We start from the raw sequence: 20,008 nt of genomic DNA on the forward strand, positions 1-20,008 counted from the left end.
CTTGTAAATACCAAGGAGACAAATGATGTAAAGCTTTAAAAGTAAGGATCAAGATCTTAAACTTTATACGTTCAGTTATTGGTACCAAGTGTAGGTCTTTTAAAATGTCTGAAGTTACAATGTCTGAAGCAGATCTTCAATTGCTCTGCAAAACGGAATGTGACCAGATGGAAAAAGAAAAAGTCTGTAATCAACTCAGGGACTCAATCTGAAGAACGTCTTTCTCAACAGACGAACTCCCTAGCAATTTGTAATCATTAACTTAAACATACCTTCTAACGAGGGATTTTGGCAGGCTGAAAGGAATACCACTATCACCATGAGGTAGAGCGACTGCAACCTCATCAAAGAGTAGAAGAACCATAAGGCAAGAAGCTTCATATTTAACTTGACCGTTTAGCTGGCACAAGAGAGAACACCTAATAAGAGAATAAAATTGTTTAAGTGTCCATTTTCTTTAAACGCCGGCTTAGATGCCTGGAACATGTCTTACCAATGCGGCCAGAGAGAATGCCCAAGGTTGCCCTTAGGTGGACACCCGCAGGCAAAAGAAAAAGGGGGAGACCCAAAACCACCTGGAGAAAGACAGCTGAAACTGAACTAAGTGAGATGGGTTTGTCATGGGGAGAGGCACAGGCAATTGCGAAAGACAAGACTCGGTGGAAAAGAGACATCGTTGCGGCCCCATACCCCACTGGGGGCAATAAGGATTGATGAGGATCCATTTTCTTTAATCGTACGCTAAAAAGGTAAAGAGTTAGTGAGGGAAATGTTTTAATCTTTTCGAACTCTAAACCAAGCTTACAGCTTCTCAAGTGCCAAATGCAAACAGATTAAAATACGGGGTAAATCGTGAACGTACGTCCATATTCTACAGCTGCAGATGAAGCACTTTTGACTTAAAGATACGTCACAGATCGCAGTGCCATGAGGTACCCTTGAACTACTACGGTATGCATATTTAAATGTTTTACTATTTTGTCTCCTCCTTTCTCTAATCAATACTGATATGTCCTTTCAGTAAGACAGCAGCAAAAAATGCTACTCTGTTATTAACAAATAGTCAAAGATGTTCCAATTTTTAATTATTTTGTATGTTTATGAGCTGTAGATTACCTTGTGATCAGACTGTACGTGGAAATTTTTCTTGCTAGCCTGTGTCTACAGGTAGTGTTATACTCTGCTAACAGCCTCAGAATGGTCAGGCAGGGAGGTATGAGCTCCACCCTTGGACAAGGTATGGTCGAGGAATGCAGAGGGGCATCCTGATCCAGTATTTCTTGAAGAGAGGACATGCAAACTTCATCTGTATGTTCCTGTAGCATAGGCTCATGCCATCGAGGGTCTAATAAAAACAAAATGGGAGAAAGAAAAGAAAACAAAAAAAGAACATAACCTCACCATATTATAGCAACACTCATTTTCCTTTACTCACTCAAGGTTGATTGTCTGAAGTTATTAGTAAGAAAGAAAAATTATGTACGAATGGGAAAATATTTGGCTAGAGGTCAGGACGTACATGTACGGCCGAGGGAGGCGAGGTTCGTGTGTGCTGCTGACTAATACCTCACTCAGTCAATAAGCATTTTATCATATGACAATTTCGTTGTTGGATTCTGATTAAGTTGTGAAGGTCGTCATTTTTGACGAGTGTTCACTTTCTTTCTGTGCTTTCGAAGTAAGTTGGCGACTGAAATAGTCCTGCATCGTCTGCAAAATTCGATGTCAGAATGTCTACATTCATCCGCTCATTTTGAAGAGAACATCAATTTTGCGGGGGCCATAAGCATTTCTAGTAGAGCCGTACGCGTTTTCTGGCCCAATCACGTTGACGCGTACGGCCCTCTTATGGCACCTTTTTTCACGGCTCATATGTTTAAAGAAAGTATGACAATAAATGGGTCCTCAAAATGAACCCCATGGTTCCTTTGTCATGCAGTTTCAACATGGTAAACATCCTATTTGGTATTGTTAATCACTTTCTCTCACTGTTATTCTTCTTTTCTAAATATTGTTTCTATTCGTACCTTGCAAAATGATGGCCAGCTGCTGTGCTGACGACTTCCTTAATGCAACATCCAAGGACGAAGATGATAAAATGGAATGAAGATTAAGAATTTCACTCTTATCCATGCTTGTGTGCGATACTGGGGCGTGTGCATGAACAGAAGTGGTTAGTTGATCCACAATAAATAGATCTGCAACATTGTCTGCGTGGATGCCATGAAACACACTTTGTCTTTTTTCATTGCTTGCTTCATCTGTCAAATGCCACACAACCGATTCCAAGCCCTTGCTGCGCAGTTTAGGGTCCTTTACAAACATAAGCCGCAGTGCACCTCTTAGCCTCTCTAGTGTTGGTAAAGTTATGATGTCTCCTTCAGCAGTGACATGTCCTCCTGTGGCACCCTTTGATGCTACAAGCTCCAGTATGCACTGGTCCAGTGCTGGATCAACCAACAGTGAACCCTGCAGCTGGGGAAGTGATGCCACCAGTCCATCTAAGAGTGTCTTCCACAGTTCTCCACTCATGCTTAGGCGGCCCAGAAGGAGGGTGGTGATGAGTTCTACTGCAACATCATTGACCTGTTTGCAAAATGTAGAACTCACCACTTAAGAAATGGGAAGAAATCTGGGGCAAACTCAACTCACAATCACTTATGGCACCATTAATGGGGACAAAACGGAAGACAAGAAGCCATATTGTCCCCAGTAACGGTTCCACAGGCAAGATGTGGCTCACTTTAGATTTCTTTTTATTTCATAAAGTAGTGAAAGAACTGACCTTTCCATCTTCATCATAGATCCCAAAACAGCAGATCTGATGCAGCACTGCCCTGTCCAAAATAAACAGTGCTTTTTGGCAGACAACAGAGAAGGGTTCGGTCACGTGACTGACACTGCAGGCTTCTTTCACCAGACTTAGTGATGCTTTGTAAGCTTGCAGTCTAACTTCAGAAGTAGGATGAGCAAGCAACTGAAGTACTATTTTCTGACAAACAGGGATGGCCCGTTCATCTGCTTGAGTTAATGGATCACAAACCCTACTACAGATCTTCAGAGCCTCGCAGATGAATTCCATATGCTTGTGATATGTCACACTTGGTACAGATTTTTGAACAAGGTTTGAGAGTTCTTTCAGGGAGTTTCCAAGTTCCTAGAGATAAAACAAGAAACCAGATTTTAACACAATGAATGTCATATCTAGTGGACTCCCATTTTTGGCAAAGAAACCCCATGCATTTCAAAGAATGTTAGATACAATGTACAAGGTTGTACAAAGACCCATCACCTACCTTGACTCTACATGCTTTTAAGAATTTGCAAGTGCTGGCCATCGACTCACAAATGTCTTGGGCAAAAATGCAAAGTTTGTGTGAATATGAATCCAGAACAGCCAGGTACTTCATTGCAGCAGGTCTTAGGTGAGCATGGGTAGCAGCCAGGAGCTCATCCATAGAAAGGAGCCACATGACTGTAGTTACCTCAGAAGGAACCACTTTACAAGCCTAGAAAATTAAATAACAAAATTATATAGTTACATATTTGTAAGATTATCAACAAAAATAATGGTCAAGAGTACAGTACAGAGTTTATTCATAAACTCAGGGTAAGGTCAAAACAGCTGCTGATTCATCACAGATAGAAGTAGATAAATTACATTTATTTAAAAGCCAAACACTGCTTAGGGTATTTAAGTGCCTGGAATATCACTGGTGAGCTCATTCTGAAGTATAGTCACTGATGATCAAAAAAATGGATTACAACTCGGTGAGTCAGGGTCTTCATATAAGCAGCCAGTGCTCCACTATAGAGTAAACTGTCATAAACAAGTAACTTGGTCATATAAGAAGTAAAAAGAGTTTCCAAATCAAGAGGAAATCAATAGCTTTTGACTATTTGTATTCTTATACAGGATTCATACCCTTTTTCAGAAACAATTTTCCAGGACTTTTCCAGGACTGAGATTGATTTTTCCAGGACTCTAAAATTCACATTAACCCTTTCACTCCCAAGATCTCAGTGGTAATTCTCCTTACTGTCTGCCATACATTTCATTTTTTTTTTTACTTGAGTTTAACAGATTTCCAAAACTTTCCAGGACCAGCAGCCTTTTTCCAGGACTTTCCAGTCCTGGAAAATGCCACAATAAAATTCCAGGACTTTCCAGGATTTCCAGGACCTGTGCGAACCCTGCTTATATTAGTTACTTCTCACATGACCATTGAATTTACCGTTTCCAGAGGCACCAAGTTCTCCAAAAATTGCAGCAGAAATGTTGCCAGATTAATAACTGTCAGTCGATGTATTGGTAGTGTATGCTTTAATGGCTTGACACCTTCCTCTTTATCGTCATCACGTCCTAGCTGAACATAACACTTGATGTGGTGCACTATACTCTCACCCAAGCTCTTCATAACATTAACAAGAGAAGTGGCCTGACAAAAAAAAACACAGAAATTTAAAGCTTTGTTATTTACATGTAGTTTATATTCAGAACCCGTTTTTGTACATTACATGTTACTCAATCAGAGGTGCACACCAAATAAACCTAAGACATTATGGTGTACATATCACATTGGTGTACAGGGTTAAACTGTGATGGCTGGTTGAATGTGTTTTGACCAGTTGAGTTCCTGATCTTTGATATAACTACTAGATTGAGGTCTTTACTGGATAATTTCAAACTGAGATTAATACGGCAAGGCTGAGGTTTGAGATTTTCATCGTAAAAAACTGAACACTTGAGGTTAATAAACTCTCTGTAACATGGCTTTTTGCTTTGTTTTTGCAGGCCCGTAATCCGCCTGTGGCATTACAGGAGAACAATGACCCAGAATTAGCCAATCACGGCATGCCCTCTATTGGCTACAAACACAAGCCACAGAACAAATGGTAGTGACACCTGCTAGAACTGTCTCGCACCTCGTCATTTTCAGTCATATTATTGACACATGCATGATAATGCAGATGAATCATCTTCACTAACCATCAAAGAGTTCAACTTGGTTCCACCTCTCCACAGATCAACAGGAAAAACTTTTGTCATTAAACTCAGAACTTTGTGTAACAAGTTAACTGCAGACTCAATTAAGGCTGAATCAGTACACAGGGGTCCCTGAAACATGGGTACAACTCTGGAGAGTAGAATGATGCAAAACTCCTCCAAGGAGAGTTGGTTAAATTGTAGTGCTTCTGTTACCATCTCGTCTTCATCTTCATCACTTGCTTGGGAGGCTTTGTTGTCAGACAGATTAGAATTTGACTGATCATCACTAAAATCCAAACAAGACAGAAGTAAAGTGTGTTCAACTGCTTGCTCATGAGAGACACTAGATGTAGTTAAATGCTTAGAGACAGCAACTGGGTACAAAGAGATTAGCACTGTACATCTTAACTAATAACATGTTTTTTGATAGTGTAGTTATATAGTGTGATACAAGTAAAGAGAGATCTAACATGTCAAAATGCATGTCTGAACTATTCCCCATTAAAAACCATGTTGCTTTTATATCCTCATTCTCCTTCCTGCCATAAGTCTGAAATGTTGCTGTTCCACCACACAACCCAATAGTCATACCCAATGTGCGTGAATGGGAAGCCCAAACTGACAGGTCAAGACTCATTCAGTTTTGTAAAGTCAACACAGAATCGAGATGTTCTTCCTTGTTTTAGCATGACCAGTGACAAGTGTGATGGCCTACTAGTGAATAGTGGGTCTAGCCCTTGATTGAATAGTTATTGCGTCTTGTGCTCTTCCCTTTTACAGGTCTTTTGTTTGTTTTCACTATGATCAACAAGTGCACAGTATAGTATCTGCACTTTTCACTGTATTCGTATCCTCCTTTTGGTAAACTTAACCAAAGGGTTACCCATCATTTACTTCTACTGAAAAAGTTTCCTCTGTTTAGTAGGAACTCATTCATTACAGGCAACAGCTGCTGAAAGCCACCCTTAACCTCTGTTACAGTTGCAAATCAAAAATTACCACCGATTGTGATTTCCACACAAAAGGAACCCAGTTACATTAATTAAGAATTAACAGGTCAAGTATATGGTCTCTCCTCTCATTTGGTTGTATGCATATACTTGTTTATAAAAACTGTCTGGTCCACTATTATACAGTGCTTCATGATAACAATGCACCAGTCATTTGAACCCCCTCACCTCCCTCTCTTGGGGGATACCCAAGGCATGCATTCACTTTCACTCTCAGTGAAGTGCAGTGAAAGCCCTGTCTTGCAGGGAAAAATTTAGAGTGAACTCCCCTGCCCTCTAAATATCAAGCACAGTTCATTAAATAAATTATAATTATTTTCACGACTGGAGCTTTCAAAGGATTTTTTTCATGCCACTGAAGTCAAGCCAAAGCATGATATTTCGCGATTGAATTCATACCTTCTTCGTCAATTGTTCAGCTTCCATGTTTTCTGTGAACATACAACTTGAACCTTGCCAGTCTTCTAAAAGAGGTCGCGAACCGCAAGTGAAATCCCCGCCAAACCCCCACTCATCCCCTGCATTGTGTAGTGAAGCGGTGAAAAAAGGTGCATTCCCTGACTACCAGAGAACCTAAATTGAGGAGGTGTAAACCCCCAGTTTGCCACTGGTATCCCCCAATTGGGGGGGGGGGGGGGTTGGGGGTTTCAAATGACTGTTGCATAAAGCACAATGAGCTTACCATAGACTTCCGAAAGTAATGACCCTTGTTACTCTCTGGATAAGCAGCCTTTGGGGAATGCTACTTTCAGGGGATCATTACTTTCAGGGGATAAGCGTTACTTTCCTTGAACAAAAAGCATTGTAAAAATGTTGGTGCAACAGAATTTCAAAAAAAGGATTTGTAAAACATGAATGAAATTCTTCATTCCACATTAAATTTATGTTGCTGCCACATGAATGGGCTCTTCATATTGGGGTCGCTACATTCGGGATTTATTAGTGGCCACAATTTTTGACATTACATTTGGAGGGCTGCTACTTTTGGGAGGTCATTACTTTGTGAAGTTTATGGAATAAAGGTTTTCCTGCATAAACCCTCCCTTATGGTTACTGCTGGATATGTTGCATGGTGAACAGAATTTAATACATATGCAAATACACACCTGTCAACGCCTCCATCTCCAGTTTCTCTTACATTTGCCACCTGATGATCAGTGCCTTGATTCTTTGTTTCCACTGATACAGTGATATGTCGGAATTTCCAGCAGTCTGTTCAGTTTAAAAACAACATGTTCATCTTAAATATGTATTAACAAATGCATCGCTAAATGGAGCTTGGGTGCCTGAGACATCCAGGAGCTTCCACTATTGGCACCCAGCTCCTAGATGGAGACCACTCGCATGGCTGGCAAATTCTGGAAACCAAGCCATGAGCACCCATGCCAAAGGGAAGACAGGCACCCGTCATACTGAATTAACCGTGGAAAGAGAGATGGAAGGGAGGGGGAATGTTTGAAGCTGTGTTCCCATGCAAAACAGCGCTCACTGTAAATGCTATGGCTGCAAAGGTCGTAAACCCGTCTCGGTCTAGGAGCACATGGAATTCTGGTGCATGCACACATCAAGACACCGCTGACAACTACATGAAGGCAGGCACTCTTTGTTGTTAACTCTGTTAAATTGCATTTAACTGCATTTAACAATAGACAACTCTGCAAAGGCGAAGTACATGTACAACATGCATGCAGTTTAGGGGATTGCAGTTGGTTACCTATGTTTTCTACAAGAACAGTGCATGGTCAAAGGAAACGTTTGTCAATCAGAATATCCCAAAGCACATGTACACTACACATGAAATTGTATGAGCTTGGACAGGAAAAGAAGAGTTTGAAGACTAGCCCATGGTGAAAGACATCAAATATTCCTTTAAGACTTACAGTTCTTGTAGAGATTGTTGGGATCACAAAGACACACTACCTTACTACCAAATAAATGTGTGCATTTACTTGAACATCTTTCCAAATACCATACAATGAACTAAGATACCAGCTTACTAAAAAAAGAAAAATATCAAACCTTGGTCAGGACAGAACAGTACAAGATCAGACACTGTCATGAGTCGCACATGGACATGACGACTTAGGTCACACAGACACTGTATGGCATTAAGCACAAGGGTGACATCATCACCAACATGGACCTTATCCTCCAGTAGTTCTAGGAGAGACTTGGTTAAACAAACATTACTTGTTAGTGCTTGAAAAGGGAAACTGAAAATGACAGAGTAGTCCCTTCAAGATGGACTAGAAGTACTTATTGAAAGTTGTAACTAGTGGCCCATTTTGATGTCATTTGCATTTTTAATGAGAGTATAATATCTTCCACATGACAGATCAAAGTGTCACACACAATTGTATATCATATCATTATTAACAATTAAATACACGTACAAAGATATTTGTTGGCCATTCCTGAGACCTGGTATGCTTTTGGCCATTGGCAGGCCATATTAACTCTTGCAAACAAAGAGTCGTGAGCATGACTCAAGTAACACATTCCACATTCGAAATATTAATCATATTTCCATAGCGAGAGATTGGATTCTCACCTGAAGCACACTTGGCCTGTGTAAGAAGATCTCTGCGGGGAAATCCTTAAACAGAACATCCCTGAGAAACTCACAAGACTTGGAAACCAAGGACGAGCTGCGACTCTGTAGGCGACTGGCTGTCACAGACAAAATGTGCCTGTCACTTGCTGACAAAGGTAGCCATGGAAGAAAGGTCAGGCTTGAATTGTCACTAGAGTTTCCTGTAAATAAATTATGGGATATGGAAAAGAGAAACAAATCAAGGTTCTGCGTAATTGTTCCCCTATCTTTATCTTCTTCTTAGTCTTCATTGACTGATTGATTACTACAATTCAACTCCTTTCTTCCTGTTTCTGACACTGTATAATAACAACTTTGTATGCTAAATAGTATAGTGTGTAATACCACTTCATCTGTGTCAAACCCGCCATGTTTACATAATATGTAATGAAGACACTGAGAGGATCTTTCTGTGTAAAATTCCACTGTGCAGGAGGTGCAGTGGTCTTACATGTACATGTATATTCAAACAACTAGGCTGGATTAACAATCATTGTTTGAGGCTTGGTCAGAGTTTGCAATAGTAGGGTTACTAGTGCTCAGTGAACTACTGAACAGAAGCATGCCATCTCCATTTAATGGAGTACAATGTAGCTACATGTACAGGTTGAGTGTCCAAGCTATATCATTTTAAAGAAACCAGAGTTCAGAACTGGCCTGGCCTGGCCTGTAGATGAGCTTGGGAACTGGTGGCTAAAGGGTTAGCAGGGAGCCAAGTGCCATAAGCTGAAGGGAGATATCCATGGCAAACCTCGAAGTGGGAACCAAGAAGCAACTGCAAACTGGCACCGTCACACTACAAGATATCAGTGGAAATAACTTACCTGACCGCATACTTACCAAAAAAAACAGCAAACCAAGAGGGAGGGAGGAGAGGGAGGAGAGGGAGCAAGAATCCACAAAGATTCACTAGCAAGAGCAGCAAACAATCTGCACATGTACATGTTACAGTAGTGCAATGAAGCACAAGAGCCCTGCAAATCCCCTGAGGGCTGTCCCACAGGTCATGTACCATCAAGGGAGAAACCGCTGGCTGCATTGGTTCGAGTCTAACTTTGCCTGATGATATTTACAGTAACCACATTTAAATATCTATTTTACAATTCCAGTTTTGAATCTGTGTGGTAGATTTGCTAGAATTAATTATTAATTGCAGCTAATGTTGCTTACTTGACAAGGATTCTGCACCATGAAGTGAGTTCACCTGTTGTGGAATGACATTATTTCGATTTGAGTCCTGCCCTTCTTGTTCTCCAAAGTATCCAGTAGCAGGGCTTATAGATGACAACACAGATATACTATGAGTGCTAGGATGGAGACCATTCTGAGCAGGTGACGACTGTGTGTTCAAAGACACTGGTGCACAGTGTGGTTCTCTGTGAGTTGTACTACGTTGACCTGGAAAGGAATTTATATCAAAAGAATGTAATTTAACTCATTGCAAAAACAACTTTTAAGCTCAGTAGTGAAATGAAGAAGACCCTCCAGGAGCATGGGACAAAGAGAACTTTTGAGTCCAAGATGGGAACTGTACCCATGACCTGACCACATGTACTGGCTTGAGTCGACACCCACCATAAGATTTGTCTTTTTCACTGTGGTTCACAGAGGTTTGGATGCTTTCTATCACCCCAGGGTTATGATCCTTATACAAGCACTGCTGATTGTGGTCCACAGCATCATCCTGTGGTAAGCTAAGCAGTTGATGTATCACACTATCAATGCCGCGATGTAACTCAGGATCCACATCTTGCCTCAAGTGTGACAGGAACTCTATAGCTCCAATGCTTAACAGACCTTCCGCTCCAGACACAGGCTGTTGAAAATGTTAAAGAAATACAAGTGGTTAAATTAAACCCATCAAAGGATAGAGAACCTAAAAGCAAATTCTACTCATTAATACATTTAGGATCTGAAGAATACAGGCTTCACAAATCCAAAAACAGACATACTTTGCAGTGTACAATGCATAATGGTCTAGGGAATTACAATATCCCAAATAGACACAGTTTAGGAAATTTTATTCTTAAAAACTTATTTTTATATTTAATTTTGGTTACAATTGTATTAATTAATGCAAGTACAATCAAGGATTTACACAATGAATATCTGAAAACTCTAAATTTCACCATTGTACAAGCCTTAAAGTGCTACTATGACAAAAACCGCATCTTTCCTATCAAAGCCATTTTAAAACATAAACAAGTAGCCTGTAAGAGAAGAAAAAAGCTGCTTCCTATTTTCAAATATCTCTTTTTGTTCCAGAGATATTCAAGTTTTTAAAATATGTAAATTAGCAAAATGATGACATCATACACTCAACCAAATTTTGATCAAATATGATGAAAAAAGATATCTCAGCCAATTTGTATCAGAAATGTTTGATTCTTTGCAGGAGGATTCTATTAAATGTGCTCTACAATACTAGCCTATCAGTTTTGTTACCATGGCAACATACTGGGTTCCAGACCTCCCCAATATTAAAAGCATTTCTGGCCACCTTTGCCGTTCCATTTTCCTATTTGCAAATGGTGCCTCATATGCATGATCCAGCAAGTATATAAATATGTTAGCTCCAGTTTGTGGCCTCACTTGAGGTTTTTTGAGCTAAAAATCACTAACATATTGAAATCAAGTGGGTGGGGACTGGAAAAGAGTAAGTTGCCATGGCAACAGAATTTTTTCACAGCTGTACGTGTGCTTCCTGTAGAGCTATTAGCCTACCAAGTTTTAATGGTCTGCGCTGCAAATTGGCCAAGATAGATCTATTTATATACTTGATATTATATTGCGTTGAGTGTATGATGTCATCAGTCACCTCATTTGCATATTTTACACATTTTTCGAACTGAAATATCTTAGGAACTAATGCAGATACTTGCAAATGGTAAACAGCGTTTTTATTCTTTCATTGAATTCTATGTGATACGCCTAAAAAATCAAGGGGTAAAAATTTGATCATGGTACCACTTTAACGCAAATATAATTTGAATGGATTTTCAAACATACAATGACTCATTTATTGTATAAAAAAATGTAATTCATGACTGAGAAAATTATTATGAAAAGTCTGCATGCATGCCTTAAATTTTACTACATGTACACTGCAAATTAAAATGAATAATAAAAAAAATTGCCTTTTCTCAGCCAATCACAGTCAAGTTATGTAATAATCATTGATATTAAATCAGTCATATTCCATTTGTGTGTGCAATACTGCAACCATCACTAAGCTAACAAGTACATGTTAAAATAAAGTTACATTACTGCCAGGTTCTTTGTTTTAAATTATGCTAATGAATATAGAACAACGGAGAATTAAAATCAAACTGGTTGGAAAAATTTGATACCTAGTAAACAACAACAACATGACATTGTATGTACCTTCGACAGAGTTCCAAGAATTCCCAGCACCTCTTTCTTTAGTGGAGCATTTGGAAAGTTGAACCATTGCAACAGATTAATCAACAGCTGCCTTTCCTGGACCAGATCAGCTGCACACACCAACTTGTGCTCAAGCTTGAACAGAATGTTCTTTAATGCTCTCACACGAATCTCTTCCACATTGTGCGCTGTCAAACGGAAAAAATGTCAGCAACCAAAACCAAAACCTCTGCAAGGAGTTTAAGCTGCTGTTGCCACAAGAAAATCAGGGTTGTCATTAAGTTTTGTGTCACCTGTTGCCTCAATCTTCACACTCATAATCACATGGCACCCCAGGAAATGATGTTCTTTACACCCAGGGCTGGAAAAATGTTCTGAACTCCAGTTGCCCAGGGGGCCAATAGATTTCAGTTTTCAGTTGCCCAAATTTAACCTAATACGAGAGCAATGTTCATGCCTTACATGTACATGTACCAACTGCATCATTTACTTAAGCACTGTCTATATAATCAGGATGAACGTGAGCAAAGTGTGCTTAGATTTTAAATTAAATGTAATCCATGTTTTCAACTCATTGTTTTACTCATCTTGCAGTCTTAAGTTTTGAAATTGTTTTTTATTGGAAATTATCACTAACAAGACTACTAAAGGCTAATTTCACTTGCCCACTGGACCACCAAATTTTCATTTTCACTTGTCCAAGAGAAAAATCTACTTGCTCCAGGCAATTGGACCTTATTTTTTTGCCTGCCCTGAATTACCACCTACACTGCAATAAATCCAGACATCTTTTCCACCCACAGTATAGGGCAACTACAGTGTACATGCAATACTAAAACTGACTTTGCTCTGACCAAGGGCCAATGCTCAAACCATCACCTTCCATAACTTGCTATGTTGGTACATTTACCTTGACATGAAAACACAAACTCAACCCCAGAGCTGAGAAGCAGGAGGAAACATCATAGGGAGGGGAGGGAGGGAAAACACTAAAAAGCTGCACATGTACATGTAAGCTTGACACCATAACAGAAGAACACAATGCCAACACAAGCATGTGGGAAGGTGCACAAATAAGTTTCATCTGGGGTCCACTAAACATAATCTTGCCTATTTATAAACCAAACAGGTAAGGTGCTGAATAGTAGACACCAGGGGCCCGTTTCTCAAAAGCCCCAGAAACTTTTCGGGCCCGTAAAGCCATTTTTAGTTCATCTGCATCTAAAAACAAAGAAGTGTATACACCTGACACCTCCTGTACATGTATGAAGGGAACATCTGTTCATATTAAGAATACGTGAATAAAACAGCTCTGTAATCGTAAGGTTCGAGATTTTGCTATGGCTTTTCTGGTGCGAAACCTTTTCAGGACCTTCGAGAAACGGGCCCCAGCATGCTAAAAATGCTTCACATGTTAAAGAACACCAGCCATCACTAATGCCACACGTGCTCCTCATTGTTAACAAAGTTAAATTTACATCTAACAATAGAGCATCTGAAAAACCAAAAGTAAAAAACTTGATGTAATCAATCACTAGGAATGTAGAGAATCCAGTGAACTACATGTAATAGCCATCAAAAGTCAAACCAAATACATGTATACTCTTCCTAGATGTCCCAGTTGTTTGAAGGATTGGAAACCCCATCCATCAGATACATCATTGGGGACTTTACGATACGCTACATGCACAGAGAGGTGCTACTACGGCTACTTTGGCCGTGAGGGGCTAGGCTGACGACAGTGTGTTACACCACCAAACTCAAATGATTAAGATTTTGCTGTACGGCAACAGTATGTGCAGTCTCTACGTGTCTTTACAAAAAGGACTACTTTCACGGAAACCAGAGATCATTCTACTTTCATACAAAACAGGCTTGATTAATGACAATGATTTCCTTCTCCCGTATCTGTCTTGCATCTTCCAGAACTCAGATTTGCCTTTTAGAACTTGATAGAACCGCCTGTAATTCCAACCAAAAAACAAAATATAAACTCTGACATAGAAAAGCTCGATTTCAACACGGACAGGTTTTTTGTACAACGATTACCTGATAAGCCCGAAAATACAAAACTTTCAATTAAATTAAAATACATTTTGAACAATAATATCATAGCTCAGCTTAGAACATACAAAGCCTTCTTATCTACGGCTGTTCAGCCCAATAATAATATGACTGAATTGATCATCTCGCAGTAGGTGTTAAAATCATTCACATTTTCTGTACAAATGACAAAGAAACAATGATCTTAGAACTGATTTGTGTGATTGAGAACTTTATCTTCAAACTAGACTGTTCAAACAGTGAAAAAGCGTTAAAATGAAAACTAAACAGCAGGCTTATACTCAAGTAGTGAAGAGTATGTGAAACCAGGCACTTTCCCATAGTAGAAAGCAAGGTTATGGCGGGAAAGCCGTACTGGTTCATACGTCATGACATCACCGGAAGTGATTTTCACTATCTGCTGCCGTACTACAACCTAGCCCTACCATATCTTAAAGTCCCTATTATCCAGTGAGTAACAAGTACAGAGGTATAAACAAAACCAATGACCCTACCTAATGCATTATGGTGTATTATCCAGGAGGTAGATAAGTATAACTAACTCCTTTGAATAAATGGTCAATGGCATACATGCACAGCATGTACAAGTCAAAACACACAAATAATGCTACATCTACACTATATGGCTGAGTTCTAAATAAACATCACCAGATTTTTTTGAGGAATTCACTTGAAATACATACCCACAAAAGGTTTCAATCCTCCACCCCACCTGAGGAAATTCCAGTTAAAGTTCATACTTTCCTTAAAAATTTTGGTGTTTAAAGATCCCTAGCCTACTTGGAATATCCAATGCCCTTCCATTGGGTGTGCCTTGCTGTTATCTTAAACTGCAGTTTAGCACCTCACCCCCCCCCCCCCCACCCCTGCCCCCACCCCCTTCAGCATTGTAACATAGTTTTTGCTATCCAAGTGGAGAGAGGCAGAACACCTCCAAACAGGGCTCAAAAACTCTAAATCTTAATTAAGCTTACAACATAACAACCATTTCGACCACCAAGGAAAGTAGCAAAAATGTTCTGGCTAACAAATTTACAATATCTAAGAATACCCTTAGGTGGGAATATCTAATCGACTTTCTTTGATACCCTGATCGGCCTTCTTTGCGCTGCTTTGGTTCGATAACGGTAGAGAATGCTACGTACGTCATGGATTTAGAGATGCTATGTTTCATTTCTTACCAAGTTTTGCAATAAACGGCTGCAGCGCAACACAGTTACCCGGTAATATAACTTGGTCTTTTCTCGCGTGTGACTTAGTCCCATCGTCCATGATTATCACTATATGCAAGCACTGACATGCAAATGGTCTTTGGTATCATTTTGCTGTGTTGTGGTGCGAAACAAGCGAAGTTTTCAAGACATCTGCGTTCCTAACTCAACCGCAACACTCACACAAAACTTCGAAAATGGCGCCTGATTTGCAGCACCAGTCCAGGCACCAGTCAGCGGTTTTCTTATCGACTTGCACAGCATTATGGGTAAACGTGACGCAAATATTGTCGGCCATATTGTAAACCTTCAACTTCGTCAAAGCATCGCGAGTTTTTGGCCTGAAATCTCTCGTCCAGGATGTTCTCTACTAAATGCTTATCACCTGGCTTTTCAAGATTTTTATCTGCCACCACTACCCATGTTGCACAGTCGTTGAAAGGTACTCCCGCTGTCGTGATTCCTGTGGCTGATACGGTAGTACAGAGTCCGCCGGCTACTCTCACAAATCACTCGTTAGCGAAAATTGTGCCGACTGGGAATCTTGTTGCCACGACGAAACATTTTGGTAAGAATAGTTTTTCATTTTTTGTTTGTGTGTGGAATTGAAAGTAAATTGTTGTTGTCTGGGATTTCCTCTCAAAGCATTTTAGCTCGCATGCGCTTTAGCAGTCCGATATGCAAGACTGAATTACGCAATACGATGTACGCAATATAGGTAATCTTGTCGTCAAAACATTGTGCTCACATGTAGTTTTAGTTTGGTAAGAATTGACGTTCGTACTGCATGGCATGGTATTCGTCAAATGTAGGGGATATTTATTGTCAAATTCAATCAAACCCAGTCCCTTGATTCAGTGACTAAACACTCTGAAAACAATTACAGCAGTCAAGCATACATGTAATCCAATGTTTGACTATATTGATTTTAAGTGGATGGTGAATAGATTGCATATAGCTTTGTCTTCATAATAGGAATGCAAGAAGTGTGTAAATTTTGTTTCCTAGTGGATGTTTAGCTTAATGTTGTACTCGTCCTTGCATGTAAGGACAGTCTTTGTTTAAACATCTGTATAATTTTAAGGTGATTCAAGACTGTGTAATTGGGTTCAATTGGACTTGGGAAGTGAGTGTACTCAATCACTCTTACAATTGTTTGATGTTCTAGCTTTAACTGAGGAGCAAAGATGGTTGAAATTGCAAGAGACGAGATTCACTGTACTGGCATACATGAAGCTTCTGTAGGAAAAGGAAGAGAACAAAAACATTCCAAAGTATTGAACACAGTATTTTTTTTATCCTAGGCAAAACACAAGTGCGATTCAGCCACACAGATGTTTCCATGCCTGACTTCAGTGCTTACAGAAGAGAAGTGTCACAGGATCCTAACAAGCCTAACACATCTGAAATCAGTCGGAGAGCATTTACTTATCTCATGGTCGCTGGCATGGGTGTTACCGGTTTACATGCTGGCAAGAATGTTGTGCTTGACTTCGTGTCTACCATGAGTGCATCAGCAGATGTCCTGGCTTTGGCAAAAATTGAAGTGGATCTTACAACCATTCCTGAAGGTAATAGATGCCCCTCCTGATGACTGACTGCATCCAAACTCAGTGTTACAGATTCAGCTGTAAAATAGGGGTCTCAGGTGAAACCCTTTTAAAAGAAGTTGTCTAGCTGACCCAAAAAAAGTGATAGAAAGTGTCTGTTCATTTGGCAAGGCTCCATTGATCTGGTGGATTCCTTATTGAGACTTTGCCTTTTGAAACACACAGGAATTTAGCAAACTGTAATGCCTTGTTGTAGATGAAACATCCTTCAACATATACAGTGTATAAAAATGTAAACTTTTCAATATACAGTATTGCCAGTAGAGATACATGTCACCATGGTTTAAATAACATTGACTCGCATTGTAGTGATACCCCCTAAAAATGTAAATTGATTTTCCCTGCTTGTTTTGTATAGGTAGATAATGCTTTCAGTTGGTACCTTCCTCATAATTCAGCTCAATGTGGTTGTTTTATGGTTCATTAAAAGGCAGTATTCATCCTTTGATTATATTGGTTAGCTTGAACTGTTATGGAATAAACTCTTGTCTCGTGTACATGTAGGAAAGAATATGGTGTTCAAGTGGCGTGGAAAGCCTTTGTTTGTGCGCCACCGCAGTGCTGAAGAAGTTGATGATGTCCGCAATGTTGATATGTCCAGTCTACGTGACCCTCAGGAGGATGTTGACCGTGTGGTAAAGGATGACTGGCTGGTAGTAATTGGTGTATGCACCCATCTTGGTTGTGTGCCACTTGCCAATTCTGGAGAGTTCGGAGGTTACTACTGCCCTTGTCATGGATCACACTACGATGTTTCAGGAAGAATCAGAAAGGGACCTGCACCCTTAAATCTTGAGGTGAGAGTGCTTCCACACTAAAGCCCTGATTTACAAGTATGTTCATGCCTGTACCCTCTTTATAAAATGAATGAAATTGAGGTTTTCTGTATGGCCTGTCCTACATGTATAGGCATGCCATCTGATAGGGTGTGGAAAAGCATAACAAATTATGTAAAAATGTTTGGGGGGAAAATGCGGAAAAATGCATCAATTTACTCAATTATGCAGAAAACACATTGAATTATGTGGAAATTTCAACAGTTAACAAAATTTATAATAAAGCCTTTCGAATGTACCGTTCAAAGGTGAAACCAAAAGCACTTCAAAATCTTACCCACAATTTAAGCTCTTAGATAGAATGCACATTATTTTCGCCAACTTTGACATAAGATTGATCTTTTTATGGTATTTGCTGACAGGTACATGTATTTCTTCATTTACACAGTTTTTCCATACAAATTGTAACATTTTGCATGATGTTGCACAAAAGCAACAACGAATTCGGCCATAGCTCAGTAACCAGGCATTTTTATTGGAACTTATTTCCAGGCTCTTCGCCTGAAGTAGGTTGGAACCTCTGGAGGTTAAAAATTCATCAAGAATGAAATGGTGTGTTTTCTTAACTGCTTTAGGAGAAAAACCACTTCAAAATAATCAATCTCTTGGGAAATATTGCTTGTGGAGTTGTAAGGCAGCTGCTTTTTTGCTAATATGGATCAAATTTTCTGTTTTATGCGGAATAAAACTCTGATTATGCAGAGGATGCAGATGTTAGCAAATTACAATGTGTGTGGATCCACACCGCCACATCCTCTCAGATGCCCTGTAGAAGGAACAAAGTAAATGAACAGTACTGTGACAATATTCTGAAATGAAATTCCACCATTACAAAAATTATACTTTGCATGTAGCTTGCTGTCAAAGACTCATTCAGTTGTGTATCAGATCATGTCCTTCAGTAGCCTCAGTTGCAAGCTACATGTACGTGTACCTTATGACATGAAATTTCCACAACACATTTATTTTGCGATTTTGAGGTGTGCATATTTCACAACACTTAAATTTTGCGATTTTGCGAAAATTTTGTATTTTGAATCACTTTAAGTTTGCGTCTTCATGCAGTTTATTTCCGCAGCAGTGTTACTTAAGCATGTCCTTGAATTTAGTAAACCGACTTTATCAAAGGTACAATAAGGTCAAAATTAACAAAAATGCAACGGCTGGACTGTATGTTAGCAGTAACATGATGTGAGTCACTTAATTTTCACATCTTGTTATGTTAGCGACACTTATTGTTCGCGTCACGTTAATTTTGTGATTTTTTTTGTTAAATCATGAGATTCGCGAAATTACATGTAAGGTGTCACAAAAATTTTATGTGATGAGATAGTTCCAGTCTAATAGTTCTAGTTCTAGTCCAGGAATAAAAAATGTTCTATTGACTGCTGTCAGCTGAATTTTTTATGATTAAAATTACTTGGGAGTCTGGTTTTTCAATCATGAGTCCTCAATGGTGCAAATTTGAACAAAATTAACAGCAGTCTTCCAAATCATTACAGTGATTAATTTACATCTATCATGTTAATAATTAGTTACTGTATGTTGTAAGTGTTTCACTTGCCTGCTGATGTGGCAAAACAGTTGTATGCAGTGATATCTGCCTTATTTCCTAAATGGTTATTTTCATGAATTCCCTCTTTATGTTGTGCTTCCAGGTTCCAGAGTACACGTTCCTTGACGAGAACACAATGGTGGTCGGATAAACACCACAGCATTGCAAAGAAAATTTTACCAGTTGAGTTTTTTTAAAGAGGACAACAATATTGTACAGTGGATGTGATCAGCTTTGATGGAGGAATCCAATGCTTCAGAGACAAATAAGGCTGTTGTAAATTAACACTTCCGCTTTACAAGGACCCTGCTTTGAATCGAGTGACAGGCAAGATAGATTATTATCAGCAAGTTTCTCTAGATTTGTCTTGAGGATAAAGTGTATCATTTTGAATAAACAAGGTCTGTGTCTGTAAACGAAGTGTGGGGTTTATTTTCTTGTTTACACAGCCAGTCTAAGACAAGAACACAGGTAAACAAATCAAAGGGTTCTCTTAGCCAGCATCTGAATGCAACCACACGGCTTAAAGTTAAAGTTCAACTGCCTTGATATTCAGATACACATTCTCTCCGTTTGAGATGTCGTCTGCAGTAGTTCTTCTTGTTTATTTGTATTAGCTTTCTTACTGTTCATGTGTACTTTCAGCAATCCCTTAAAAAATAGCTGCCTTTGTCCTAACCCTAGTCAATCCCCAGCAAGCAAAATTCCTCTAACAAAGCTACGACCCACTAACTTTTCTACCGAGTCATTTTTTT

General features: G+C 39.4%; 2 protein-coding genes across 4 annotated transcripts in view; one reads left to right on the forward strand and one right to left on the reverse strand.

Moving 5' to 3' along the window:
• LOC145466423 (rotatin-like) overlaps positions 1 to 15,462 on the reverse strand; it is a 193,396-nt gene extending 177,934 nt beyond the window's left edge. For all 3 annotated transcript variants that reach the window (XR_014041887.1, XM_081450137.1, XM_081450136.1), the window contains exons 1-14: positions 15,223 to 15,462; positions 11,978 to 12,165; positions 10,169 to 10,409; positions 9,764 to 9,991; positions 8,552 to 8,754; positions 8,020 to 8,170; positions 7,107 to 7,212; positions 4,991 to 5,276; positions 4,236 to 4,439; positions 3,297 to 3,509; positions 2,786 to 3,157; positions 2,028 to 2,586; positions 1,117 to 1,345; positions 273 to 419 (exon numbers count right to left, since the gene is read on the reverse strand). Coding sequence is in view for 2 of the 3 variants with exons in the window: in XM_081450137.1 (XP_081306263.1) it covers positions 273 to 419; positions 1,117 to 1,345; positions 2,028 to 2,586; positions 2,786 to 3,157; positions 3,297 to 3,509; positions 4,236 to 4,439; positions 4,991 to 5,276; positions 7,107 to 7,212; positions 8,020 to 8,170; positions 8,552 to 8,754; positions 9,764 to 9,991; positions 10,169 to 10,409; positions 11,978 to 12,165; positions 15,223 to 15,313 (3,218 nt within the window). In the remaining variant the exon portion in view is untranslated. The remainder of the gene's footprint in view (positions 1 to 272; positions 420 to 1,116; positions 1,346 to 2,027; positions 2,587 to 2,785; positions 3,158 to 3,296; positions 3,510 to 4,235; positions 4,440 to 4,990; positions 5,277 to 7,106; positions 7,213 to 8,019; positions 8,171 to 8,551; positions 8,755 to 9,763; positions 9,992 to 10,168; positions 10,410 to 11,977; positions 12,166 to 15,222) is intronic.
• A 67-nt stretch (positions 15,463 to 15,529) lies between these two features.
• LOC145466486 (cytochrome b-c1 complex subunit Rieske, mitochondrial-like) lies at positions 15,530 to 19,673 on the forward strand. The gene is made up of 4 exons (XM_081450216.1): positions 15,530 to 15,820; positions 16,557 to 16,823; positions 17,367 to 17,659; positions 19,357 to 19,673. Exons 1-4 carry the CDS (start codon positions 15,613 to 15,615, stop codon positions 19,402 to 19,404), a joined length of 816 nt encoding a protein of 271 aa, XP_081306342.1. The 5' UTR covers positions 15,530 to 15,612; the 3' UTR covers positions 19,405 to 19,673.
• The last annotated feature ends 335 nt before the right edge of the window (positions 19,674 to 20,008 follow it).

The sequence above is a fragment of the Orbicella franksi genome, chromosome 13 (assembly GCF_964199315.1).
Source record: "Orbicella franksi chromosome 13, jaOrbFran1.1, whole genome shotgun sequence".
Taxonomy (NCBI): domain Eukaryota; kingdom Metazoa; phylum Cnidaria; class Anthozoa; order Scleractinia; family Merulinidae; genus Orbicella; species Orbicella franksi.